At 53.8% G+C, this 27693-nt stretch overlaps 8 protein-coding genes across 8 annotated transcripts; 2 read left to right on the top strand and 6 right to left on the bottom strand.

The window, feature by feature from the left end:
* Window positions 1–703: 703 nt before the first annotated feature.
* Window positions 704–5165, top strand: MYCGRDRAFT_94737 (uncharacterized protein; the record flags this gene model as incomplete). Its single annotated transcript, XM_003850948.1, has 8 exons — window positions 704–1185; window positions 1238–1389; window positions 1580–1740; window positions 2415–2462; window positions 2752–2929; window positions 2981–3012; window positions 3063–3536; window positions 4131–5165. 8 exons carry the CDS (start codon window positions 704–706, stop codon window positions 5163–5165), a joined length of 2562 nt encoding a protein of 853 aa, XP_003850996.1.
* Window positions 5166–5325: 160 nt separating this feature from the next.
* MYCGRDRAFT_94736 (uncharacterized protein) lies at window positions 5326–5994 on the bottom strand (the record flags this gene model as incomplete). Its single annotated transcript, XM_003850815.1, has 1 exon — window positions 5326–5994. One exon carries the CDS (start codon window positions 5992–5994, stop codon window positions 5326–5328), a length of 669 nt encoding a protein of 222 aa, XP_003850863.1.
* A 2445-nt stretch (window positions 5995–8439) lies between these two features.
* MYCGRDRAFT_94735 (uncharacterized protein) lies at window positions 8440–10685 on the top strand (the record flags this gene model as incomplete). Its single annotated transcript, XM_003850949.1, has 3 exons — window positions 8440–8860; window positions 9363–10445; window positions 10642–10685. 3 exons carry the CDS (start codon window positions 8440–8442, stop codon window positions 10683–10685), a joined length of 1548 nt encoding a protein of 515 aa, XP_003850997.1.
* A 2783-nt stretch (window positions 10686–13468) lies between these two features.
* MYCGRDRAFT_94734 (uncharacterized protein) lies at window positions 13469–14122 on the bottom strand (the record flags this gene model as incomplete). Its single annotated transcript, XM_003850814.1, has 1 exon — window positions 13469–14122. The coding sequence occupies one exon, from the start codon at window positions 14120–14122 to the stop codon at window positions 13469–13471; it is 654 nt and encodes a 217-aa protein (XP_003850862.1).
* A 352-nt stretch (window positions 14123–14474) lies between these two features.
* Window positions 14475–17329, bottom strand: MYCGRDRAFT_94733 (uncharacterized protein; the record flags this gene model as incomplete). Its single annotated transcript, XM_003850813.1, has 5 exons — window positions 14475–14520; window positions 14572–15022; window positions 15810–15837; window positions 16490–16888; window positions 17156–17329. 5 exons carry the CDS (start codon window positions 17327–17329, stop codon window positions 14475–14477), a joined length of 1098 nt encoding a protein of 365 aa, XP_003850861.1.
* A 2341-nt stretch (window positions 17330–19670) lies between these two features.
* Window positions 19671–20693, bottom strand: MYCGRDRAFT_94732 (uncharacterized protein; the record flags this gene model as incomplete). Its single annotated transcript, XM_003850812.1, has 2 exons — window positions 19671–20291; window positions 20343–20693. 2 exons carry the CDS (start codon window positions 20691–20693, stop codon window positions 19671–19673), a joined length of 972 nt encoding a protein of 323 aa, XP_003850860.1.
* Window positions 20694–21814: 1121 nt separating this feature from the next.
* On the bottom strand, window positions 21815–22540 carry MYCGRDRAFT_94731 (uncharacterized protein; the record flags this gene model as incomplete). Its single annotated transcript, XM_003850811.1, has 1 exon — window positions 21815–22540. The coding sequence occupies one exon, from the start codon at window positions 22538–22540 to the stop codon at window positions 21815–21817; it is 726 nt and encodes a 241-aa protein (XP_003850859.1).
* Window positions 22541–23147: 607 nt separating this feature from the next.
* MYCGRDRAFT_94730 (uncharacterized protein) lies at window positions 23148–27121 on the bottom strand (the record flags this gene model as incomplete). The annotated part of the gene is made up of 4 exons (XM_003850810.1): window positions 23148–23957; window positions 24702–25633; window positions 25881–25895; window positions 26344–27121. 4 exons carry the CDS (start codon window positions 27119–27121, stop codon window positions 23148–23150), a joined length of 2535 nt encoding a protein of 844 aa, XP_003850858.1.
* Window positions 27122–27693: the final 572 nt, after the last annotated feature.

The raw sequence follows: 27693 nt of genomic DNA, 5'->3' as shown, positions 1-27693 counted from the left end.
GAAGCGACGAGAGATTGTGTGTTCGTCAAATAATGCTTCAGGGATAGTATGTAATGCTCTCCCTGCCGCCATGGTGAATAAGGGATCCGTCGACTTGCTACATTGCTTCGTGGAACAATGATGCAAGTTGGTAGTGAATGGCGTGGTGCCGGCAACGGAGCATTGAATACGACTAAGGCCGCCCCGCGATCACGAGATTCTGAACGGATGTGTTTGCTATTGGTCCGTGGACAACCAGAAAACACGAATGACAGCGGTACGCGTGGTTCCCGAGGACCATGGATCTGATGGCTCAGCCACGAGCTCCAGAGACCTCATAAATCGTAGTCCAGTATCGACGAAAGCTCGCACAGTCATGGCTTCGGTGGTCGTCCAAGATTGTCTTACGGCCGCTGTCATCTCACGATCGATCCAAGATGATCCCGAAATCCCAGCAGGGCATCTTGCGATCCCTTATGGAATACAAGACTCGCATCGATGAGCAATTGAGCCAACGTCCTTCTTCACCGAAGCATTCCATCCGGCAGCCTCATTCAATGCAGTTTGACCCAGTCCGGAAAGATATATTCAGCCATGGAGGTCCTTACGGCCCTACACCTTTACCTCAACCTCGACTCGAACCACCAAAGCAGCAACCTCAACGCGACCAGCCCACCAAGATCGACTTCTCAGACCACCCTCTGGTCCATACACGCCATTCAGCATGGCAGAGGTCCTCGCCGTGCTCGGCGGAATTTTGGCTGTCTCTCAAACCGTCGAGTTGGTCGGCAAGGTCTGTCGAAAGATCAAGAATGCCTTCTCAAGCAACAATCAGGACAACAGTCAATCTATCGTACACTACACGACTCCGATGCAACCCACACCAAGCCCGACCTCTCACTATCCAGCCATGCAAAGATTTCTGCGGCTAGCAGAGGAAGCAGAACACAAGTATGGAGATATCGCACACCAGATCCAGTGGCTCCATGCCCGTATTCAGGGATCGGGAATGGCACAGATCCCGAATGAGATGGAGAACGACCGAAGATTGCAATCAAGGGTGCAAGGAGTGGTCAATGATCTTTGCGACCTTCTCCAAGAACTCATGGGTGCGAATATCAATCGGCACTTTGAGTTCGAGAACTATTCTCTGCGATTGATCGACGTTATCAGGAACCTGGCTCATCAGCAGGAGCGGATCACTTTGTAAATCCTCGCCATTCGCATGCTTCATGATGTCCTACTAACATCGCCGCAGTCGCTTCTGTGTCATGGCGAATGACCTATCGACGATGAATTCGTTCATGATCTCGAACCAAATCACAGCTGTGGCCGCGGGTGGGTCGCCGTCGGCCTATCCTATACTTGGCATGGCGAATCTGGCGCTTGCCGCGCCTCCGACAGCGCCAGGTCCGTCGGCTCCGACAACGACATCTGCAGCTTCGCCTGGGACAGCAATGCCTGCCCAAGCGGGTCCTCCGGTTCGTCCAGGATCTCCGACGGGCCTTGCGAACCACCCCATTCAGCTCCTGCCTGCACCTCCGCCACGCCTGGTGACAAGGCGGTCGTGGGCACCCAGCATACAATCAACATCCAACAGCATCCACTACACGCCCACCATTCCGCGCGCAGATTCCCGATATTTGCCTATGGCCGGCTCCAGAATCGGCTCAAGCAGCTCTCGTAATACGGGTGATGGGCGGTCGATGGGCCGCAGATTTGTCGAGCATTTTGGGCGGAACTTTTAAGGACGAGATCTGTGTTAGTCAGCAAATGACTGGTGGTCCTTGAGTCGTTGCCGTTGGGCTGTCCGGGTGACGTCCGGTCAGGCCCGTCCTAGTGGAGGGCGTTTCAGTTTTGCTTTTGTGTACATCTAGCGCTTTACCTAGGTAGCTTTCATAACCTCATGCGTTCCCACATGTCGCCGGACGTTTTTTCTGTAAGCAAGCCTCTCAGATCTCAAATCTCAGCCGAAGCCGAACCCCTAAGTTACCTCTCCCCGATTCCGAAATGCATTGGTAGATTCACGGATCTGCATGAAGCATTCAGTGCTTCTGCAAGGAACAAGACGAGTTATATGTCAAGGTTTCATGCGTATCATGCTACAGCAGCCGTGTTCAAGCAGGGGTACGGATCATTCACTCTCCCCGTTCCTCTAGCCGCCTCGTGCCGAAACGTGTGGACGTGCATTGACAGGTAAGGCGGACGATCTTTTCGCTCGCGTGTGGCACACGCAGACCTTCCAGTTATCGTAAGACGTGGCTTGAAGACAAACTGAGATCACGAATCTCGGAGGCGCTCCCCGACCCCCGCCATTTGCCAGTAGAGCAAGCGTTCCACCTTTGCACAATGGGACATGTTTGCTCTTTTTAGCACAAATACGGTGCAGGACTACAATAATAAAATCTCTCTCCCGCCTCTACAATACTGATCAGATATACCCATTCCTCATCGCTTTCACAGTATTATTGCCGATTGTCGCAGTGCGTTCAGCATCTTCTCCACATTCACCTCATGTCAGCACGTGCATCTTCAAGCCTTGGCAGTCCCTGCCCCACCGCAGATATGCTTCCCTCCCCGTCTCTACAACCTCGTCCGCCTCTCCAATCTCGCGCCACCAACGTCCTTCCCCACCAATCACCATCACAATACACCAACAAACCTGTCAACTGCACAAGAATCACCATCATGGCTACTCCATCCGTCCCTCGCATGGTCAATGTGTTTGTCCGCATCTCTGACAATGAGCGCGAACACATCTCGACACTTCAGCGCACGACTCTTGAAGCACGCAGCTCGGCTTTCCGCGCGTTCTTGGGCCAGCCAGTAGCGAACGAGCACGACCGCGACGTGACTCTTCCTTCTGGCTCGCCTCGCGCTCTTCGTCATGTTTTGAACACCATCAAGTGGCGAGGCCACCACCCGGAAATGTTCATCAGTATCACCGGCAGTACGTGTTTTCCAATCCACATGTTGTAAAGGGATGCTGACGTTGGAGTAGTGACCTTTACTGAGGTGGTCGGAATATGGGAGGTTCGTTCAGTCCACATCGGCAAACCTTGCGCTCTACTAACGATTCGTAGGTCTGCAACATGATCAGCCTGGAGCCACAGCGCGTATACGAGCGCGTTACCGCGCACATCATCGGGCACGTCTCGCACAACCCTGCCACCGCCGAGATCGTGAACACCGTCCACCAAGCCATGCGTCCCTCGAAAGTCAGCTTCGACGCCGAAAAGGAGCGACCATGGCGGGCAATGATCCACCAGATGGTCTGGGACGAGGTCCACAACAGTACGCCTCCCGCCGAGAAAGCGGCCATTCAAAGCATCGTGGGCGACAATCCGGACCTTCGCCAGGCAGTCAATACCAAAATGGCCGACCTTCGCGCCAAGAAAGACGCCTATGACGCACAGTCGGCCGCCAACCGTACTCGCATCGCCGCAGAGAGAAATGCGGCGGCTCAGCGAGGGCGAGGTCAGCGAGGTCGAGGTCAGCGCGGACGAGGCCAACATGCCGGGAACGAAGAAGACCGGAGATGGGCGCAGGCAAGAGAGGTGAGAGCTGGCACACGGGAGTGGACGCCACAGCTGGGTTGGTACGTCGACCGCCTGCGGAGATAGAGCTCCGGCCAAAAGACGATGCGGTGACCGCAGCAACGGTCACTGTTGTAGAGCGTAGGAGTCGTCTCTTGCGAATGAGAAGCTATGGTTTTCATGGCCGTGCAGAGAGGTATTGGTCGTTGTGGTCAAAAAGAATTGGGCCAAAGCAATGCTGAGATTGTACTATAGAAATACCTCAACCCACCGCGATAGCAGCATTCCTCAATCCACACGAAGTCTCGTTCACATGAATGCCTTTGAAGTCTGACGTGCTGGAGTCCTACCTGGAAGCGTTCCGCATGGTGAATCTGGCTTTCATATCGGACAATGTGGTTTCATCGCCTCAACGTCTGCCACAAGAACAAAGAGAATCCTTCAGCTGATGAGTCCGGGTGCGGATATCCCTGGCCGTGAAGGAGATTTCAGCTCGGCGCATCGGAAGCATTATCTTATCTTCAGATCGTTCCTCGGCGGTGCACCGCGAAGGATCTGAATCTGCGATGATCGTCACGATCGATGTCTTCCCTTCTGGACGTTTCACCACAACAGAAGAAGGGTGTCGTCACTAAAGCCGGTGCGTTGATTGTCTTCATCAGTGGGCGATACACGACACACGACAAAATCTTGCGAGACCGCTCGAATGAAATGGCTTCAGTCGCCCACCGTGAGCATGTTTCTTTCCAATTGTGCCCATCCGAGATCATGGCTCGCAAGCACACCATGGCGTCGGCTTCCTCGAGATACATGCAAGTTTGGGACGATCGCCATTCGACAAAGATCGCAAGGAAGCATAGGCCTTTCAATCTCCTTGCCAGGATCAAGAAATTGTTCAGCCGGACTGGTGAAGGGAGGCAACGATTCAGGTCGACATCGAAGCCCACCAGTGACGCCGTTCGCATTCCCGAGATCGTGACGATAGTCTTGGGCAACCTCTCAACCGAGGACCTCCTCAAGATGTCTGCCGTCTCCTTCACCTTTCAAAATGCAATCTTCAAAGTCAAACAACACCGAAGAACGCTCTTCCTCGAATTCGATGTCCGCCCAATGCTCGTCCCAGGCAACACTATCAGTCCCACTACCGGACCAGAGTGCAGCTTCAACCCACTCCTTTTCACTGACTCCAGCTGCAGCAAAGGCTACCTCGCCTTGCTCCACGATCCGTTGAACCACTTCATGACCTTGCCGCCGGATGCTCTCTGCCGTAAAATGTACCTAACTCAACAACCAGCTTGGTTCGCGACCCTCTATCTCACTCTGCGAAACAGCTCGCCTAGCATCTACCTGATCAGCGAGCAGGCGATCAATATCGAGATCCGCATTACCCGCTTCCGCACGCAAGGCATCAAGTATCAGCACATCTTGGACCTTGTGGCGGATCAGGTGATTGGCGTACAGGCGAGGAGAGGGTGGACTGAAGTTGAACTGGTGATGGAGGAGACGAGATTGGAAATTGGGATGTGGAGAGGAGGAAAGATGAATGAGGCGATGGATGCGAATCGGATTGCGGAGGGAGGGTTGGTGGTTTTGGATGATTTGTCGGAGGAGGGAGAGAGGTTGAGAGAGGTTAGGAAGGGGTTTCGCTAAAGCGAACGAAGGCTCAAACAATGGTCTAGCAAGACGATATAGGGCGTCGAGATCAGATGGGAGAAGATTTGAAGCACATTTGATAGACTGCGATACGAATTACACCAGCGTGTTCGCGGGACTCCGACCTATCCTTGCACTCTGCCCTTCTTTGATCGACTCAGCGTTGACTGAATTTGCTGATCAACTCGTACATATGCACTTCTTGCGTTGACTCACACGATCTGGAGAAGCGATTACCCCGAGCACGCTTCGCTCGATCACCACCCTCGTGAGGCTTGCCACCGAAAAATCGTGCCATCGCGCAAGTGCCCGTCTTGGTTTTGTCTGAGACACCATCAACAGTCCTTACAAACAAATCATGATTAGTGATGGCTTTTCGATGATCCACCTCGGCCTTGCGACGACAGAGAACGGCGTTTTCGATGTTTGCGTGGCTCAGTTTGAAGCAGCGTCGATTGGCTTCGTCTCCTCGTTTCTTCAGGCAGTCGAGGTACATGTCCCATGGTCCAGGGTCTCGAACGTACGCTCGGAGGATTTCGAGAACTCTGGCGTGGATTTCATCGCCATTGTGTTCGCCGCCATTCTCCAAGTTCCGGATGCAGGCCTTGACCTCGTCGCGATGTGCCTTCCATGCAGGTAAGCCAAAATTGTCCTTGGATCTGCGACTCATCATCTCGGCGTCGATGGTCTGACCGTGGCGTTTCATGATGTAGTGCTCCTCGGCTCTATGTTGAAGCATTTGCTTCTTCATTTCCTCGAAAGTCTCTGTTGGCGGGTTGGTGTCTACCGTGGCTGAGCTTGAAGAAGGGTCTGCTGGACTTGACATCGTTGCTGTAAAATGTAGTTCGAAGAATTTAGCTGAAGTGGATGGTATGGATAACGCAGGGCGAGGTATTCCATGACTGTTATAATTTGTTCTTGCAACATCCAATTGCTCAAAGCATCCGCCGATCCGACCAACGTATGATACAGCCTCGTGGGACTACAACAGCAAACACAACCATAGCCATCACACGGTGCATCATCGGGCGAGGGGCTCCGGGTCGTATGACCTCCATGAGCTTGGCCGGCGGTCGATGTTCGCCGCACATACTGCAGAGGTGGTGGAGGAGAATGGATCAAGCCGGCTGACGTGTGCTTCTGTTCCAAGATCTCCTGCAAAGTAGTGGCTGCAGAGTGCACGACAATGGAGAAAGGCAAATCTCACGCTCCGAAGTGGGAATTTTCGCCCGTCATCGTGGCAGTCGGATTAAGACAGTATCACGGCTTTAAGAAATTTTCTCTACTCGAAACTGATCAACTTCTGCCCAACTATCCAGGAGTACGCGGAAAGGCTAGGCGTAAAACAGACATATATGAGGAAGGCGAATTATTGGGTTTGGTAGTGTCGGATGATCTGGAAAGAGGTTCGGACGGGGTTGCTTCGCAGGCCTACAGGTGATCGAAATAGCTTCGTAGGCGGGCGACTCTGGCCTCCATCATCCGGGCGGCGAGTTGATTGCCACGTCCCTCCCACGTCTGAGACCTCACGGCGACACGGTCGGAACGCCGACATTGTATTTCTGCTGCCTATCTACTGCGATCGGGAACAAAGCGCCCAGAGTGAAATCAAAGATGCAGTCTTCGAAACGCCTCAACAAGCCACTTTCTGGATGAGCCTACCGTGGAAAGCTTTCCGCCCTGCATCTCAACTCTCCTTTCAAGAGATCCTTTCGTGCAGGGTCGGCCAACCATTTGCTGAACGGCGAGTCCTGAACCTCGTTCCGATGCTGACGCCCTTCGTTGTCCTTGAGACCGAGGTTGCCTAGCTCATCCCACTCGGTCGTAGCCAAGTCAGCCGCCTTCTGGAGTTTACTTAATGTCGATTCCCACTCTGCTGGTCGAACCACATACTCCTTGATCAGGTTGAGGGCCGCCGAATTTATTCCCGACGAGCTGTTGATCATGGGATCGAGTCTCAGATCGCGGATGCATTCCGAGACTCTTCTGAATTCTTCGAACCACCTTGAGCTGCCCATCATCTCCGTCGTATCCATGGCTTCGATCTGCGCCTCGCTGGCTCGACCATGCTCGTACAGAATGAAGGACGCCCCAGCCGCGCAATGAAGCACTATTAAACAAACGCACTCTTCATACGTTTGCGAACGGCGGCGAGGTTTGGCCCTCCTTCCTGGTCTGGACGGACGCCGAGGACGCTTTAGCATGCTTGACGGCAGTGGTGTGGAGGATGAAGAATGCGAAGCGGACAGGAGTGGATGCGAGGTCGAGGTACATGCTTGCAGAACGGAGGGAGTTGTTCCGTGGACGACGGATTGGGATGGCGTTACCGAGTGTGCTTTCAATGAGGAGCGGGAGTCGTTAAGCACTGGGTCGGCGGCAGGAGGGTCAGATGCTTTCAAGGCCGTCAAACCCTCTTCAGAGAGCATGGATAGTACTGTTTGCCGTTGACTTCTGTGCTTGCAGTACCACTCAAGAAGATAAAGTACACGCTTGTCCACTCGACTGCGATCAAAATCATGCCCAGCTAGCAGGGCCTTGAAGATGTCACCAATTTTGCGAAGGTGATCGCGGAAGTCGTAGAAAGTAGGATTGTCCTGGACAAGGCGCAGGTGCGACAACGCTTCAGCTGAGTCCTCGTGCTCCAGGGAGATATAGTAGGCTGCAGCTGCGCCATGCATGTATTGAATCCTTTTGCGTTCTTGTCGATCGACGGAGGTTTCCGATGGAGGAGTCACATTGACGTGTGCAGTGGCCATCGTGGACTGGAGGGCTACAAATCGAGTGGGAAGCGGCAGCTAAGTTCTTGGGCAGATGCTGGGCGCGTTGTTGTGTGGATGATGTGCAGTTGCTCTGTGGTCGAAGTGCGGCTGGGTGAAAGGAGGAGATGATTCGTGAGAGAGAGCCGCTCTCAACATATGGAGATCCTGCAGCATCATTCACGGCCATCACCAGGTCCCCGTAGAAGCAATCCGAGCAAACTTCCCATGACCACAGCAAAGCTCGCATTGGGAACCTGCTCCAGCAGGTGACGGCAAGAAGGACGACCGCGTGGCAGGTCGGAATTGCCTCCAGGAGCATGGCACGTCGATCACCCGTCATCAAGACGCAGACTTCTGACTCGACAAACACCATGGGCAGCGTGCCGCTTTGCGGCGATGATTGTCGACGCAGCATTCAATGCGGACGTTGGAGAGCCCAGCATACCTATCGTGGTTGTCCTTCCGGCGGGATGGGAGTAAGGATGGCACATCAACTGACCTGCTCTACCGTCATGACATCTCCCGAGTACCACAACGCCGCTTCCGCATACCTCGACTGTCAAGCTGCAGCCTGGATCATCTTCACCGACAACGCTCTGCTACACAGAGCGAATTCCGTCGACGACGAAGTGGAAGGCCATGGCTCTTTCGCCTCTTGGGACCAGCATAAAGACGCAATGACGAGCCTGGTGGCCCGCATGCGGACGGATGCTAGCTGCGATGGCCAGGGCATCGACGGCTATGCCGTTCGTTTCATGAGAACGTACATCGTCCACGGCGGCGAGAACTGTCCCGTCGACGTACGATCCAGAATCCTTCGACACCTGGCAAAACGAGCCCAAGATCAACGGAGCAGACTATCGGACCTGCGACGCTTTGACAGGAGAAAGGCCATGTACGGCACACAAGAGCTGAAGAATGAGCTTCACCTCGGTACGAAGCCTGGCTCTCCTCAGCTGTACCATCTCGGAAAAGATCGGTCCATTCCACCTCCCTCCTTTCTCCAGCGATGTGCGGAGCACTACATGAGGCATTTTTAGCATTATAACGCAGAGTTCAATATCCAGAGTTGATGATGGATCATGGTCATGGAGGCGGTGGCCGGCGGAGGGAATCACAAGCGAAGATCGAGACAATTGAGCTGCCTCCGGCGAGGATCTGAGAATGGCGGCCATAGATGACGGGCGAAATGTATTTTTACTAGCAAGACTGCTGTTCTGTGGTCCGATAATGTTTGCCATTGCCGTATTTTGAAGAAGGGTTTGGTCTTGGCGTACCTAGTCCTTGGAAGAACGTCCCACTGCTTAGTAACGTCTGCTGTTCTTTGTGGACTTCTCTGACAATGGGAATATTGGACATCTGCAGACCTACACTTTCATCTGATTGTCCCTGACTTGATATCGAATCAAAATTCACGTATGTGTATATTCGAAAGGAAGAGGTGAACGCGCCTGCACATGGCGGAAGGCTTGGAGAGTGAATGGCTCGAGCTGCCCCCTTAAGCTTCATCGACTCTCCAAACTCGCACTTCTTCTTTCCTCCTTTCTATACCCAACAACACTCGCAAGATATCGGAATACGGAGCACATCCGAACTTCAACACTTTCCGCCGATTCTTCGCCACCCGACAACATCTCTACAATGTCCTCATTCCTGCCGTTTCCCGTCCTCGACAATCCCACTCTGCTCACCACTTCAAGCTCGGAAGAATGCAATCAAGCTACAGGAGATCTGCTCGTTACAGAAGAAGACGACCAAGAGCTTGACGACAGAGTGCTGCATCCTGTCTACTTCGACTCCGCGAGCTCGCTCCAGCGTCTTGCGAAAAACTACGCAATCCGCCCGGGGATCCTGCCAACCAAAGACTCGCCCGAGTTTGAGCTTCTTCGTCAGAGTCTTCGCGCCAATTCGACCCTGATGAAGAGAACTTCAGCCCCTGGGGCTCGCGCAAGAACTTGGAACTCAGTTCCCACTACTGGCCTTGACATCTCAATTAACTTGAAGAGCGGCAGTGTCCAGCCGGTTGTCACCATCCACATCAATGGAGAGAACAACGGCGAAGCGGTTGAGCGATTTCTGAGCAGCAGCCTCGCGCTGCAGCACCTCACCTCCCCAATGGTGCCTATCGTACTGATTGTGAAGTCCGCAATCTTCACTTCCTCGGGCGAACAGAAGGATCTCTCCGCCACGATCGCCCTCAGCCCTGCCAATATGGGCGAATTTGTGCAGATCGCCTTGAAGTTGGTCGAAGAAGCAAAGGCGCAACATGTACTGGGAAAGGCGAGCTGGAGCTGGGAGCACCGCGGGAAAGCTTGGCCTGAGCATTCTGCTGTACGCCTCTTCCGCTCAAGGCCAAGATTCGAGCTCACTGCTCCTGCGGAGAGTGAGCAGACGGGGTTGCTGGCCGTATCGGAAGAAGCCGTTGGCGCAAACGGAACCGGGTCGAACTCAGGAAAGAAAGCGTCGGACGAGGGAACGAAGACGGGTCTCTCGCAGTGGCTCAGCGGCTGGAATATGTGTACGATGCAGTGAGTTGTCTTTCGGTCAATCCTACTGGGCAGCAAGCACACTGTGACGACCGCACATGGCGATGAGGCCTTGAGGCTGCTTTGCAGCATTCAAATTGTGCTGCTTGGTGAAGGCGAAGTACGAGAGGCTTGGAGATTTGCTGCTTTGAATGGATTGTATACTAGAATACTGCTTGATTTCCGTAGGCTTCATTACGCAGGACGAAGGGACTGGAATCTCACGGAAGTAATAACGCTTGAAACGAATCGTAATGAAAAAAACGCCGAAGTCAATGTCCATCTCACAAGCCCGCGCCACCCCCACGCTGCCAAACATCGTAGCCGCTATTTCAGATTTCCTCCCAGTCCGGCCTTTCATCTGACGTATCCTCCAAGGAACATCTCCTTGAGCCCTCTTCGCACCGAGGGTCGCCTCCGCACTTCGTGACGACTCCTGGACCGTCGCCGATCGCTCTTGTGCTCTCGGTGCCCTCTTTCCCGGCTCCGCGATCGTCTACGACTGCGATCGTGCTCTCGGTGTCCTCGATTCCGGCTTCGCGATCGTCTGCGATCGTGACGAGGCTCCCGGCGTGCGGTGATCTCAATTTCTTCGCCCCCAATGCTCAATGCCGCATAATCTACCCCATGTCTATGCCGCCGTCGCCTCCGCTGATTTTCTTCCTCCGCACCGCTGCGTCTGATGTCGGCCAGGGCCTCCAAATGCTGTCTGGCACGCTGTGCCAGGTGCTGAATCATTCTCGCACGATCTCCAGCACTCGACTTCCTTCCTCCCCGGCTGACATATTTTTCCAGCATCATGAAGACCATGGGCTCTATGGTAGGGTCGAAAGCATCAGTTGTAGTGCCATAGACCTCGAGTCGGTGGACGAGTCCATCGATCCTCTGGCATCGGTTCATCCAGTCTGTTCGGGAGACGAAGCTGTGCGACATGGCATCGTCGGCAACTTGGTGGGCTTCGCGATAGCTTCCTTCATCGTTGGCGATGTGCCAGACGGCAGCTTGACAGTCGAGATATCCTTGTTGCAAGCTCGACGTGGTCGGAGTGTGACTTGGCATCTTGAGGTGCCGGTTTGTGCGCTAAAATCGTATGAGATGAATGGTGGGTGGCAGAAAGAATTGAGTTCCGAAGCTGATGGTGATGGTGCATATAGCAGCGTTTCCAAGCGATCTTTGCATCATTGAATGATGCTTTGGGAGCTGCCTCGGCTTGTCCAAATAGCAAACACTCGTCATCGCACGCTGTGGTTGCGTAAGAGTCATGACACGTACAGGAAGGGAATGCTGACCGGATGATGCAACGCAAACAATTTGAAGCCCGGCCCTATCATCGAGCAAGATATGTACAAAGTGCCAGGCAGGAGCGTGGAGGTGGACACGATTGTCGGAGAGGTGACAAAGTCCGTGAAGCTTCTCCGCCGCATCCCAGACACATGTCTATACACGTCGACTCAAATTGGCACAGTGGCCAGCGCTGCCGGATGGGAAGCACTCGATGTGATACTGTTCACGTATGGAGTGAGATGTCGCAGGCACATTTGTTTGGTTGAACGCTTGATTACTAGCTACCTCTGCGATCAGTCCGCTTGTCGAGCCGTGAGTTCACGGCGTTACACTTCCTCCAATTCAGAACTGACCGCCAATTCCTTCCTTCGCTGCTCGGAGAAATAGCTCCAGGATTAACGAGGCACCCTGGGATCATACCCAGCCTCGCGTTCGGCGACCTTCCAGCTGCGACCGTACTTCTCGAAGTACTCCTTTTCCTTCAAAAAGTGGCGAGCATCGTAGCGGGCTGACATTTCGTCATATTGGGCCTTGGATGAATCAAACTTGCGTTTGCCCTCCTCGCTTTGGAAGAATCGGTATGTACCGTCGTAGATACGGTCGAATTGCGCATTGAGATCTCCGTAGACGCCTTCCGCAAACGCGTAGTTGGGGTGGATTGGTGGCATGCTGGGCGGTTGGGTGGAGCCGATGTTGTCCGGTTGGTTGGCTTGGATGCTGTTTGTTCTTTGGGAGTTGGCTGAGTGTGGTGGGGAGTTGCTTCGAGTGGTGTTGTGAGTGGTGAGGTTTTAGGAAAGATGGAGAAGAGCGGAAGATAACGCCTATATAAAGGGCTGTCAGTACAGCCGTGAATGAGTGAGTAACGGATATACACGCAGTGAATACGTTCATCGCCTCATCGTACGGACCAGCGCTCCTACTCATGGGAAATGATAGGCTACCGTGTCGACGAATGGGAAACTGCGCCCGTGAATGCGGTAAGTCTGAGGAAGTGACCGATCGGAGGGCCAAGGGAATGATGAGGGAAGGACACATGGTGGGAAAGGACTGATCGACTATGTACGGGAGGAAGGCGTCAGATCTGGACGGAATCTTGATGCCGGTATTGGAGACTTGTGCGAGGTAGTGATCTCGATCTGGTCTCGTGCCAGTGCCTTTGCCTGCCGATCGATACAGACTAGATGGAAACGTAGAAGAGAGACGATAGCGGAGGCCAGTCATTGCCGCCTGTGAGACTATACAACGCTCCCATGGCTGAAAGGTTTGCAAAAGCGCCTCTCCCTCCTGCATTCCCAACGGCTCCCGTACGATCTTTCAAATGCAGGAGGGAGAGGCGCTTCTACAAACTTCAGGCGTTGCATGGTGATGTCGTTCGTCCTAGGTCGCAGTCGCACGATCATCTGGATCTCGACGCAGTGACCCAAGCATTGATGTACATCTTGGCCGTCGATTGCACAGTCGCGAGCTGCAGGCTCTGAAAGGACGTGGAGACGTCAGGAGCCGGTCGTTGATCTTGTCATTGAGGTTTTTGCACAGGACTACGTTAGCACATCAAAAGGGAAGATGGCGTTAGCAGTTGAAGCTTAAAAAGCGGGAGTATAGATTGAGGGTGAAAGACTTTCTTTTGTTACATACAGTACGCCCGACAGATTGTAAACGCCGATACACAGGAGATCCTCTTCCACGCCAGCGTGAAGAACCACGAACCCTCACCTGGCTCCTCTGATGAAGTTTACATATTCCGCAAGACATGGGAGAAGAACCTGTCGGCCAGACCCTTCTTCTTCTTTCTGCTCTGCTTGTTGCTCCTGCTCACGCCTGCGATGACACCGTTTGGTCCACGACGAACGTACTCGCCGTCTCGGTAGTAGTCATCGTGCCCAAAGCGCTGCTGCTGCTGCTGCTGAGGCTGCTGGGCCTGCTGCTGTTGGAATTGCTCAGGCTGCCGCTGTTGGAATTGCTGAGGCTGCTCCTCGGGGTAGTAAGGCGGCTCGGGATAGTGAGAATGGCCGTAGTACTGAGGCTGAGCATACTCAAGGTGCTCAGCGGGTGGATTGTTGAAGTGGTTTGCGGGGCCGCGGACAGTGTGGTGCGAACGCTGATCCTGAAGACCACGCTCAGTGTGGTACGAACGCTGCGAGCGGTGAGTGTGGTGGCTACGTTCGGTGTGATGCGAACCCACAGAGTAGACGGAGCGGGCGGTCTGATTGTACGGCTGCTCAGTGTGGCGAGTACCATAGGACTGCTGTTGGCCGGCTGGTTGGGCTGGCTGAGAGTAGTGCAAGCGAGGGTTCGAGTGGTGCGAGCGCGACGGTTGGTTGGATCGATGCGAATGCACCGCATGCGTTGGACGCCCAGAGTGGTGCGAGAAGCTGGTTGGGTACATGTTGTGGGTCGGTTTGTGGTTTGAGAGAGGTCTGGGAGGAGGAACGTGCTGGGCAAGACTATGGCGGACATTAATACACACAGGGAGACCGATTCTTGTTCAATGGACTTGTTCATGCTCTTTGTTCGATACGTTGTCTTGAAAGGCATTGTGCTCGACCAAAGCTCAAAACAGAACAACCAGCTTTATGTCACAAAGCCGCTGTCCGTGGCGTTGACCATCGACTCTTCGACAATGCGGAAATTCGGAAATCTACCAGACTGGCTTTGAGCTTCCGGCGAGGCGCGAAGTCCGACCGCTTAAACCACCCTATTTGCGGAGGCGGGAAGATTGGGTGCTCCAATGACCCAACCTATGTGGACTGCTCAGCATCGCGCTGAACAGCTTGATCGTGCTGGCTAGAAATATTTCAGTCTTGATTTATCCCGATGAAGGAAAGGGAAGCTCACCGGAGCAGCAAGACGTGTGGCTCTCTCAACCAACTGTTGAACTCTTCCAAGCTCGTGATCGCAACCTCGTAGACGAAGTTCGCGTCGATGACAGCGGTCGTCAAGAAGTGGATGTACTGGCTGATCTCCCGGAACCTCTTGCGCAGCTGCCGTGCGTCGATGGTATCGTTGCCAGGCACGATGTTGCGGGAAAGAAGAAAGTTGATGTTGTTGCGGATCGATGACTCGCGGCGGTCGAGGAGTTGGAGCAGAACGACCATGACCTGGTTTGCGTTGTCCCTCCTGAAGATCGTGGCCTCTGCTGGCTGGGAGGAGGCGTCCGCCTGAACTTTCGAGATGATGCGCAAAATTCTTGGACCGAGCAGAGGTGCATTGCTGATCGTGCCCCAGTTGGCGATTGTAACGAACAACGTGAGCTTTTCGTCATCGGTCAACGAGGAGAGTTCACTTCCTATTGGCAATGATATCTGCATTGTCCGATCCAATTAGCAATTTTATCGATATCTGTGCAGAAAGAGTGAGAATCAACCAGAGGCGTGCTTGCCATGACGGCCGTCGGGGAGCTCGTGGCTTAGGGATATATTGGTAGAGAGTCTGAGCTGGTCCGATGGTGTATGTGTTTGCAATAAGAGGCGCGGGTCCTGCGCACGTTGTTGTGCCCGCTGCGATGTAGACGAAGAAAGAACACGCAGGGCTAAAGCACGGATGTCATCAAAGTTCTGTGCGAAGTCGTCGTGCCAAGCCATATCGGACCCACTCCTTCCCGATTGAGCCATGCCCAGGGGTCTTGCAAGATCATGGTTCAATCCCGTCACGTTTGATGTTTTGCAGTTCATTCCTGCCCGACACCATACCGATAACAACTTGTCAACGTCCGCAGCTCACTAACAGAAGTAACAATCGTTTCATGCTGCTGCATGGATCAAAAATTGTGGATTCAACTACCCTGAGGTCGAGACACTCCGAGACTCTACAGTAGTCTATGCACTGGTTCAAAGACGAGCAACGGAGAGAGCATGAACCCCTGCACCCTTTCAAACGAATTCGCTACTGCGTAACGTCCGATTTGAGGGCGGGAAGGTGAGCTGCAGCTCAGCCTGCCATGATGAGCACCGTTCATCCAACACCCCGTGAAATAGACTGCCGCGCGGTGTCACACGTTCAGACAATCAGAAGCCGCACAACCTCCTTCCGCCAAGCTCGAGATCAGGAATGATGGTCTTCTAGCGGTAACGCACTCCCGGAATGCGTGATCTCTATATCCGCCTGCACAAGATTTTCTGGCGCATTGGTCGATCAGATGCTCCCTCGTCTTCGCCTTGATCTACACCGTCGGCGATCGTCACTGCGAGTGTCCTCCCCTGGGTCTCGAATGTGGCCGTCGCGGTTCTCGAGATGGGACTCGGCAACCGGGATAGGAGAATCGAGACACAGCCAGACCAAAGCTTGAGGTAAGACAACGAAGCAGGAGGTCAATTCCCCTTGCAAGAGCTCTCAAGCTTGTTATCGAGCAGAGGAGAGAAAACTGCAGACGCTGGACATGCGATGAGCACGACCGACTCGACAGCTATGGAGACAATTTGGATGACATGCTCCTTCTTCAGGCTCGGTGACAATGTTTCGAGCCATGGCTGTGACCTCCTCTCGCCATTCAGAGTCCGGATCGTCCGTCTCGAAGAACAGCAAGTCACGCTTTGCATTATGCTATCAAAAGCTACCGAATCAACCACACGACCGCCTGCCATGGCGACATCAGACCTAGCTTGCTCCAAAGCCACCACAAATGTAATATGGCCAGCAGAACCAAACACAAGCCATCCCAGCTCGTTAGCATCTGCAGCAATACCCGATCAAACATTATCGGTTCGTCAGCTTCCAAAATTCTGGCTCTGTTAGGACCTTTCCGGAGATTCCTCACGACCCTCGCTCGAGCCGGAAGCCATCTTTCTGACAGGTATTCCAACACTTCGCCGACGTTTCCTGCGTCTTCGACGTACGCCGTCAGAGCCGTGACGACTTCGAAGTCGATGCCGGCGCCTGATGTTGCTACGCCATTCCTCAGATCGATCATGTACTGGCACAGGAACCCGTATTGGTCCAGCCATTGCTGCATCTCGGGATCTTGTCTCGGCGTGAAGCGAGGCTTTCCATCTTGATGCAGGCGGAAAGTCCCTTGCTCCTCCTCGATGAGGCAAAGAGCAGCTTCGAATTGGTACTGCCCTATGTGTTCGGGGATATGGAGGTCGTCCATGTGAGTTTGTGCCATACTTGCTACGATACAGCAGGGACTCTCAACGAGACTGGGACAGAACTTTTGCTGGGTATGCGAGTCAGTCACCGCAACTTCCGACGGATGCTTGGAGCATCTATGGGAGTCATCTTCATTCTCATTGCATTTCATTCGAGCTGGCTAATATGACTTCCAATGAGTAGCGTAAAACGATGCTACGCTATCGTTGCTCAATCTCAGCTTGCAGCTCGTCCATTTCGCGACGCCGGTCCCGCAAGATCTGTGCAACATTCAACATCGGAATTCAGTTCCGTCTCTGAGGTCTGCGATGAAAGTCCAGACCGCCTGTTGCACCTGGAAGTATCCGCGGGCGATTTCTGGATAGGCTAGGTCGCTGCGCAACTCGCGATCAACTCTCCCAGGCTCTTGCAGGTAGACGTCGTGGAAGATTTCGTGGGATGCCACAAGGTACTGTTGAGAGAGCCGGATGTGGTCTCGTTCCATCTGGTGAAGTGTTTCTTGTGCCATATCGGTCGATGTTGAGTTAAGTTGAACAGGTTTGGACAATTGGAAGCTATGCTGAAGGCGAGTATATGTATGCCGGCGAAAGGTAACGACAAGACATTCAATACCGCATTATGGCCAGATGACTGCAGGCACATCCACGCGGCTTGCCTCGTGGCCCGTTCATTCGACTTCGCCCGCCTCTTGTGCCAAAGGATTGCACGAGCACAATACGACGGCCGAAGGGTACTTAGGGAAAGATGGGAGTGATACACGATATTCATTGCAACGATTGCCCTCTCTCAAAGTTGAAGCATAATCCAACAGCTAATCCAAACGTAGCATCGCAAACCACAAAAAGTCAGACCTCCCCCAGCTATCACTCCTGATTGTGCCCTGCCGCGATGAGTGCTTCAATCTCTCGAATCTCTCCTTGGCGTCCCCTCCGGATCCAAGTCAGAAGTTGTCCGCAAGTATCGTTCAATGTAGCCATGTCCTCGGGACGAGCGACATACATCGTTAGCCATTCGACGATGAATCGCTTCAGACCGGCTGAGCGGAACTCGCGTCCCTCCCTGAAGTCTACTATGCATTGGCGGATAACTCCTCGCTGTTCTTGGAACCCGGAAACGATATCCTCGTGCGCCAAGGCATTTGGCAGCCACGCGCATATCGATTCATAGGTGCTTCCACTTTCCATGGCGATCTCGACGCTCGCCGCATAGTATTGCTGCATATAGAGTCTCCAGTACCACATTACGTTCCGGTATCTTTCTTGGAGAGAAATTCGGGACATGATTATCGTTGTTGAGCTGGATGGGTGTACGATAGTGTGGTAGGATTGGAAAGTGTGTGTGAGACTGAAAAGTGTACCTGAAGTCGGTCGCTTAGATAGATCGCTCGAGCCTTCCGTGGACATATTCAATGCGACAGCACGACCTGGTGAAAGTAAACAAACGGGAGCTCTTCTCCCAACACAAGTCCGCAATCCATGCTTCTCCAGCCCTTCATTGCCTTGATGTAAGCTGGCAAATGTAGTCCGTGGTTCATCAATAGGAGAGCGCAAGTGTTGTTGCCGATCAAGGCTGAAAAGGAAGACCGTATACACTGTACTTCAGGCTTCTCATTGCCACTCTCGTTCGTGCATCTATCTAGTTGAACACTGAAAGCGCCGCTGAAGTCAACCCCCCTCGGAGAGCTGAAGAGTAACAGAATCGTGTCGGTCCGCGGAATCACCCAAAAGTGTGCCGCTCTGGCACAGCGGCGAACTGAGAGGTTTGCCCGACCAACAGGAAACTAGAGCAGAAATCCGACCTTAGCAAAGAAACCAATTTCTCTCGATTGCCGACCTCCCTCTCTGGAGTGCCGTTTCGGTTCCCGGGACAATCCCATGACTCGGCCAGTAGCGGCACTCCTTGCGAATCTGCCCGATCTGTAGCTCCCTGCCATCTCGTCGTCCAGTCCGCGATAACGTAGCGAAGACATTGGTTGAACGCAAGCTGCAGGAGTCCTGCGTGGCGGATGTGGAGATGCAGGCGGAGGACCTTCCGCCGGGTTGCTCCTTGCGGCCTGTAACATGGCGTGCTGTTCGCCCGCTTCTTCGGCGTAGTCGAGCAAGAGGCCAACAGCAACTCGCCAATCGTCTTCATGCTGGTTGTGGGTCCTGAGAGTCAAGATAACATCATCGTCGATTCTGTCCCAGTCGAAGTCCGTCAAGGTACGTAAGCACCGAATGCAATTTGTTATCTCCACGCGGTAGTGGCACCACAGACGAGTTCCTCCGAAGCTCTTGGCTGCCGCAGCAACAGACTTTGCTTCGTCTTCTCGATTGTTCCTGATGAGGATATAATACGCCGCAGCCGTGCATTGGAGGTACTTTTTGAATAAGGATGCCGGAGTTGCCGGACCTTCTGGTGGGGTCGGCGGGATTGGGGGAGTCGACGGTGAGGCGTCTGGTGCTGGAGTGCATGGTTCAGACGGCATGATCGTGGTCACTTGATGGAGTGGACTTGTTGTGAGAAGCAGTAGATGATACCGAAGGGTAAGACCTGGTGTATGAACGTCTCGTATATCACAACTCTCGCGACATCATTCACGGACGCAGCGAACGAATCGGATGGACGCGAGATCAATGCAAACCAACATCATGCTTGATGACTGAAGCAAATATCCGGAACAGAGTTTTGCCCAAGCCCGTGACCCTGCATGGGGTCACTCGAGCGGCCTGCTGAATTTGAGGCCCGTCCTGTGTGGTCATCCGATACCATACAGCTGTTCGAGCAGGGGCTCAGCAACCCCACGCTCTCTGATTCGGACTTCGACTTTCTTCTTGAGACTCCCCTGCGGTGTCTGCGTCGTGGCGACCCTAGCCGCCCTTGCCTTCGAGCTGCAGATCCACCCACCCGCTGAGGTCTCCTCCACCACTACCACGAAACTCGCCACCTTCAATCTGACCACCGTTTCCTGCACCAACATTCCCACCAGCCCCCTCAAGCTGAGAGTCGACCCATCCATTGAGGTCGCCGCCGCCGCCACCGTGCCCTCCACCCGCAATTACCATGCCACGTTTGCCTGCGGCTACGGACCTATCGAGATCGACACCAGTCCCATTGCGCTGCTCGCCGCTGAGGTGGTGCTGCACGTTCACTTCAGTCCGATCATCTGCCCAAGCCTTGTTCTCCGCCACAACCCAAGCTCTCTGCTTCGCCTGCCTCTCCAGCGAATTAGCCCAATGCACCTTCTGCTCCTCCTCAATGACCTTGACCTCCTCCCAGACACCCACATCCTTCAGATACGCCTCGATCTCGGCGTCCTGGTCGGCAGGGCTGCGATACTTGGTATACGTCGCACCACGCACTCTCGCCCAGAAGAAATCGTTGATGATTGCCTTCTGAATGGAGAAGTCGAAAGGGAGGAGTTCGTACAGCATGATGAATTCGTTCGCGGAGAGGCGGCCGACGCGCTTGATGTAGTGCCAGATGTTGTCCTGGAAAGTGAGTGAGTGCCAAGGAGTATTGAAGCGACGGAATATGCATACCCTCAACGCATCTCCACGAAGGTCTCTCGGCACACGGAAGAAGTTGCAAGCGGCATACATCGCCACCAACTCATTGAAGTCGTCGGTCCCAAGGTGCATAAGCTCCAAGTGCTGCTCAGCCACGGGAGCTTCGACATCGTACGCATCGATCCAGTCCAGGATGCGCTCAGCGGCGACGAGGTCAACTTCCGTCTGGCGCAGGATCATGGTCGGTATGCGGCCGGGTGTGGTGACTTGGACGATGTGGCGAGCCAGATTAGAGAGGCGCACCATTTTGGCGAGGGGAATGCTGCGGGTGGTCTGCGTTTGCCCGGAGATGGAGACGATTTGCATGGTTGGGGTAGCGGCCATGGTGATGATGGCGGCGATAGGTTTACCAATTGCGGAGGTCAATTGAGGAAAGAAGATGAGATGGAGGAGAGGAGGAAAGGGAAGTGTTTGAAGATCTGTTTGTGTCAGCTGAGACGCGCTAACGCGGGAATCCGGCGCTAAGGAAGTATGTAGGTTGCCGTGAATGACTTCAGCCTCAGGCACTCTTGCAACGAATTGCGGATACGACCACGCGAGCAAGCAGTGCTGGGTTGTGTACGCGTGTCGATGAGGCCCGCTCCACCAATCGTCGATGGTGTTGGAGGAACTGGCCCGGTGTGGTGAGGGCTTGGATCTTTGATGGCGTAAGCGATGACCTTCTTCCAAGCATCTGTGTTCTGCACACCGAAAGCTGGTTCTCCTGCATGATGATTGGTGAGGAACTCGTCGTAGGCGATCGAACTTCTCAAAGATGGACGGGTTCATGTTGACTGAAGGCATTGATTCTGTGCCTCGCGACCAACTTGAAGGTGTGGAAACGTTCATTTCGTCCCATCAGCAGATCGCTCCTTCTGCGCGGCTTTTGCGTGATTCATCGGGATAGTGATCTGGATTCCAGGCCATCATGCGACGGTATCAAATTCCTGGTGTGTATGTCTGTCGGTGGACACCAGAGCGAGGTGGACGGAAGACCGCTGACCTTCGTCATGTCTGGCCCTCACGATGCATCGTTGAACACAAGGTAAGAATTAACCAATTTGGCCAATACCATGTCGGACATATCGAACTGGCCAAAGCGCCAACTCCACGACTATCAGGCTTTCTTCTGCCATACTCTACACGGGAGCAATCCAGTTGCAGAGGCAAATCGGCTAGGAGATGAAATGTTCGTTCCGATTCCGTTCAAACATTTTTGACTTGCTACGGGTGCAGATGACAGACAATAAGCTACAAGTCCCAGATTCGCGAAAGAGGTCGATTTCAATCAGTTCGCTGTAGCTATGAGCTCGTGTCCGCCACTTGAAGGCTATGCTGACGCCTGAGCCTGCTTCGTCAAACCCAATGCGACTTGACGGCATATGTAGCTTCGCAATGGCCGAGTCACTTCTCTGACCACATTGAGGCCGGTGCAACACTTCCTCTCCTCGCACTCCTCGCGCCTCTCAAAGCTCCCACCAAAGGAACTTGAGCTGATCCTTCAAGGAGACATGATGACACTTGTCTACCAATCGCCTCCTCCATTCTTCGGCAAACCCTGCGTTCGTGTATCCCGGAACCGTGCCATCAGCCTTGATGTGGCTCATCTCCAATCTTCCTTTCTCGTTCCTGTAGACCAAGATGATCGAGCGCCGACCGCGCGCCATGACACCCCAACCGCCGCCAGGGATCAGATCTAGATCACCGGCTCCGTACCCCCAATACGACTCGAGCCCTCCGTTTTCTTGGAGCACTTTGCGAGGTTCTGTGAAGCGGATTCTTTTGATCAAGAGCTTTGTGATACGGTTGAAGTCTCGGTCGGGGATGTGCTGGAGGTCGGGGAAGCTTTGCACATTGCAATTGAGATGGAACTTCGTATTGCGCCAGAATTGGGTGTGTGCGTCTTTGAAGATTCCTTTGGCCTCGTTGTAGATCTGGCGGTTGCAGCAAAGCAATTCTTTGTTGGGGGCGTTGTTCGTGGTCTGGACGTCTACAGTCTTGGCTGGGTTGTTGTTGCTGGAGAATGCAAGCGTATAGATGACATTGCGCAGTTCAGCCGAGAGCTTTACGAGGAGGAGACACGGCGGATGGAGGAGCGGCGGCGGAGCGCTCGGAGGTGATCGGCGGATCGTGCAGAAATCGCCTGCTTGACTCGACCAGATAGCGGCGGGCGAAGCGAACATGAGCGGCATGCTGAGCGGCGTCGATGTGTGCGTGGATGGAGGCGCCATTTGTGTTTCGATGATGGTAATGGAGGTGGTGTCAGTTGAAGCCAAAGCTGTACGGCAAAGAAATTCTTAGACGCTCCTGCGCTAAGCCTGCTCCTCCCCAAACAGGCTAGCTCGCACGTGGCTCCCGAAGACCTACTACGCTCCCAGAATACTGCTACCTACTCCCAGGCTTACACGATGACCGGGCCCAGGACGATTGAATAGAGCTTGCAAGCCACAGAATTGTTGACGGCAAATATGTGTTTCAGATATCTGATGTCTTCGTAGACGGGGACGTGAGCCAGAGGCTGTGAAAGCCAGACTCAAACTTTTGAACGATGAGACATACAGGGCTGCATTTCGAGCGCTTCAAACAGGACGAAACGGGAGACGAATTGGAGAATCGTAGTGCATTTGCTATGTACTACTCCATAACCGGACACGCCGACCAATTTCGCCGCAACGCTACCTTCTTTCGCACAGGCGAAGGTCCACATCATAACTTGCTCCTGGAGGTATGATTGGCCCCAACAGATCCCGCCGGGTATCGAACATTACTCGCAACCCAAAAAATCCACGATTCGCCATCCTACAACTCCCACAAAAACAAGATCTGCTCCTTGATCGGAACATCATGAATCTTGTCACTCAGCTGTTTCCGCAACCCATTCGCAGCATCCTCATACACTCCTGAAGGCGTGCCAGGATCGAAGAGAACCTGAGACTTCTCCACTACCCCATCCTGGCCACGATGAACCAGTATGACGGACCGCTGACCACGACTCCAGACTCTCCATCCCACACGTCCAGGCAGAAGGTGTAGCTCTGCGACGCCGTGCCCGGTATCCGGCACCAAACGGCCGAGGTGATCAAGACGATCGCGCGGTGCGGTGAAGAGGAACTTGATGGAGAGTTTGATGATCTGGTTGAGGTCGCGATCTGGGATGTGGTCGATGTTTGGGTAGATGCCGGATGAGCAATTGAGGCTAAACTTGGTGGTACGCCAGTAGATGGTGTGAGCGAGCTGGTGGATGCCTTTTGCTTCGTGGTAGATCTGGCGGTTGGTGCGGAGAATATCTCTGGTAGGACTCTCGTGGGTTTGGATGTCGACGATGTCGTCTTCTTCGTGGTCAGTGGTGAATGAGAGCTGCCAGATTGCGTTTCGCAGCTCCGGAGGAAGAGCGAGCAGGCGGCAGGTCCTGCTGGTGTCTGTGGTCGGAGGCATATTGGAAGTTGTGTAGCTGGCTTCATCCGAACTGTTGTGGGCGGAATGAATCGAGATTGTAGATGCGGATGCATGGTTGGTCTTGCGCCGCTTGGACGGTCGATGATCTTGAAAAGACATTGTGAAGATGGGTTGGGTGTAAAAGGAAGAGAAAGCGGACGGAAAGGAAAAGATCTTTTAGAAAAGGGTCGGGAGCAAACTTGCTACACCTGTGTCTCGTCATCTAGACAAGTGACTTGTTGGACAGGTCACCGGTCGAATAGAGAAGACGGGCAAGTGACTGGAAGGAGAAGTGCATTGTCAGCTAAGGAACGAACAATGCCATTGAAGCCAAAACGAACGTGCTCAGAGGCAGAGCGGCTTGGAACAGCAGCGAATCTGACAGCGTCCATGCTATTGATACAACGAGCTGTTGCGTCTCTTAAGTGGACTAGAGGAGCCCTTGCAACAGTGGATTCGCGCGAGTGATTCAAATCGCCAGCCAGCGGACAGCACCGCCGAGCTTCCCAGTCGATACTGCTATACTCTCAACATCTTTTGAGCAGGGCTATCCTTGCTGATTCGTCTCTGCCAGTCGACGCCAATTGTCCTCTCCGGAAACAAACGCTTTTTGAACCTGCCGTCCATTCCTGCTGTCCACTCCATCGAAGCGCGAACCTCATTTCTGGTTCATCTTCAAGAAGTCAAGCTGTAGGAACCAGGTCATCGTCATTCGTGAGGTCGCCATTGCCATTGAAGAAGCGTACAATGCGAGTAGGGCACTGCGAAAGACGGCCCACACAGTCAAAAAATGCGCTCGCATCGCTCAAGGACGTCAAACAACCAAGTTTCTCAAAGATCGTTCCAAAGCTTGAGGATCTGCTGCCTCATGGACACGCGACCATGCTTGAGTTTGTGTTTCCTCCGCATCTCGACTACCTTGCGCGCCGCGTCTGTCTTGCTGTAGCCCTTCGCGATCATCGTCTTGACGTGCCCATTGAGACCGCGCCCGATCACCACCGTGAAATTCCGACCGTCCACAGAGGCGTGCCAGCAGTCATGATCATCAACTCGTCGCACAGTACCGACCGAGAAATTCTCGGATTCATCACTATCCAGCCTCCTCCCGAAGGCGAAGCTCATGGTCAAGTACTTGAGTTTGTCGAAAGCAACGCTAGAGGTGGTGGCCAGCGTCGTGATCGTTTCTCCGCGGCTGTGGAGGAATCTATCCTTGGCACGTTGAATTTTGAAGTGATTGGACCAGTAGGCGTTGTAGAGTTCCATGGTCTCGGAATGAACGATGCGATTGACGAGGCGCAAACCGTTGGGGTGAGTACCAAGGAGGTCGATGACATTGCTTTCGGTCTGAGCATTGATGGGCTGCAAGATGAACTCGTAGATCGAAACCCGGATCTCCGTGGGCAGTCGCAGAAAAGGAGGAGGCGCAGCGAGGACTTTCTCCGCCCACGCAGTTATCTTGATGCGGAGCCTTCTGAACGCATTGGCGGAGATGATGTTGTTGCCTGCGAGCCTGCCGGGAGCTTCTGCGGCTGGAGTCCACATGCGAGGATCGGCTGGGTTCCAAGGAATGCGCTTTTGCGACATGGCGGCAAGGTATGAGATGATAATTTCTTCTCCCTCGACTGGTCTTCTTGATGTGCGATTCTTGCGCTTCGGGGCGTTGTCGAGTTCATCTTGAGCTGCGGTTTTTGCGCTTCGAGCAGAATCTTCTGCGCGTCTGGCTTCTTCAGCTCTTGCTACTTCCGATGGTTCGGCTGCGAAATCGTGACCGATGCGCGTGTCCACGGCGTCCAGAGATGCCATGGTCGCGTCTACAGACTCTCCCTGTGTCAGAAATGGGAGGCTGCTATCTAGAATCTGGACGAGGTCAAAGTCTGAAAGTTGAAGCCCAGTGTAAATTAATCTGCCGCGCAGCTTGGCAGTCCCACCTCCTGCGGCACTACTGCGGCCGATCTGTTCACGTTTGGGTCTCACAGCGTGTCAAGATGGAGAAAGAGATGAGGAGACTCATCCATGTCAAAGCTTGGTGTGCATGGGTCAACAATCGGGCGAGTACCAGCCAGTCTGCATATGCTCTGTGGCTTTGCATGTACGTACTGGAGTCCTGTCGCGCTATGACACTTCTTAGGGATATTGCATCGCAGTATCTCAGTGTACAACATTGCGTGAGGGGGTATACGCGTCGCGGAGCACAATATCCTCCTTGCCCAATCTCCGTCTCTGTGATAGCATAGACGATCCCATACTCGCGTCACGGTAACGTGGCCGCAGCGATCCATAAATCCGTCTCCAACAGCATCCGAGAAACAGCGTCTCATCGTAGCAGATTCTGCGTCCAACGCCAAATCAAAACCCAGACCAAACGCCCGACCCAAGTCAAATCTTCATCCCAAATCACAGTCCCGATCCCAAACCCGGCGACGCTCTCGCCTGAACAAAGCCACCATCCGCATCCGTACCAGCTTCCCACGTCGTACCCGCACCATATTCCCTCCTTCGAGGACAAAGAATCTCTCCCGCTGTGATCACAAATTCTGCCACAACCACTCAAGCTGCTTACGCAGAGTTGCAGGTCCAAAAATGCAGCCGATATCACCCCTCCTCATAGCCGAGAGCATCGACTGAGCGCTATTTCTCCCATCGAGGAGGACTCGAATGTCTCCTGTGACTTGGTCGTTCCCCGGCAGGACGACTCCCATGCCCACCAGGATTATGAGTTTGCCCCTGAGATAGGACGTCGGCCATCCCCCTCCCGGCATGAATGTCGCGGTACCCACCGGGTGCGGCAGTGTGCCTGGCTCGTACAGCTTGCGTATGGCGACGAAGCGGAGGGTGAGGTGGGTGATTTGCCTGAGGCGGGAGTCGGAGACTGGTTCGAGGCGTTGGATGAGCTCGCGCTCTGGTCGGTTGAAGTCCAGGGCGTTGACGGCGAAGTGGGTGTCACGCCAGTAGCTTGCCGTGAAGTTGCTGTGAATGTTCTTGGCTTCTGCGTGGATGGATCTGCTGACGAGAAGAAGATCTGTCTTGGCATGGCGAGCGGTGAGGAGATCCACCGTTCCGTCGTTGTCGACGTCCGCTGTGTACACATATTCCCAGATCGTCAAACGGAGTTCGGGACAGAGTTCTAGAAGCGGACAAGGCGCAGAGTCGCCATCCGATGCTGTCAATGAGGATGCCGCCTCTGGCTGGTCGAAGACGGCGGAGCTGAGTGTCGAAGTCTGCTGCGTAGGAGCTGTGGTGTTTGCCCGGTCGGTCATGCCGAAGCCAGCAGCGCCAGGTCCAGTGACTGCGAAACTTGACAACATTGCTTTTCCTGCCGGAGACTTGGATGCCGTCATTGTTCTCTCGCTGAGAAGGCGAAAGCGCGCTCTGATGTCGCGACCAAGTGCGCCCGAGTACAAAACCTGCGCGGAAGATCAGCTCACTGGAGCTATGAAGCGCACGTGGCCTTTGCCATCTTACCTCCAAAAAAGCGAGTTGTGCTATGCCCAAGGAGTGTTGTTCAAGTCGAAGAGTTCTTGGAAATTCGGGGTGCCAGGGAAAATTAGCAAGCTTCGCGTCCCCGAGCGCGTTTTCGGGCACGTGTTGACTGATCTGTCCGACTTCGTGGATGTGGTGAATCAAACTTCAGCTAGACAGCCTCTTCATCTACAGAGATCGCCTCCTCGGAAGTGAGGTCAGTGAGACTGGCGTCAGCTCGGTGTTAGAACGGTGACCAAGCAGCACGCTGCACGAGTTGGAACATGGCGAAGCTACATGCAAAACCACGACTTGCCCTCAACCTCCACACATGATTCCGCAGAGCCAGAGCGATAAAATAATTAGAGAGAAGCGGAAACAGTAACATGAATTGTAGAGATTTAAAGTATGCAGCTCTTTACTTCAACGCTGGCGCATGGAGGCATCGCCA

The sequence above is a fragment of the Zymoseptoria tritici genome, chromosome 7 (assembly GCF_000219625.1).
Source record: "Zymoseptoria tritici IPO323 chromosome 7, whole genome shotgun sequence".
Lineage (NCBI taxonomy): Eukaryota > Fungi > Ascomycota > Dothideomycetes > Mycosphaerellales > Mycosphaerellaceae > Zymoseptoria > Zymoseptoria tritici.
This window is presented reverse-complemented; position numbering and strand designations above follow the sequence as displayed.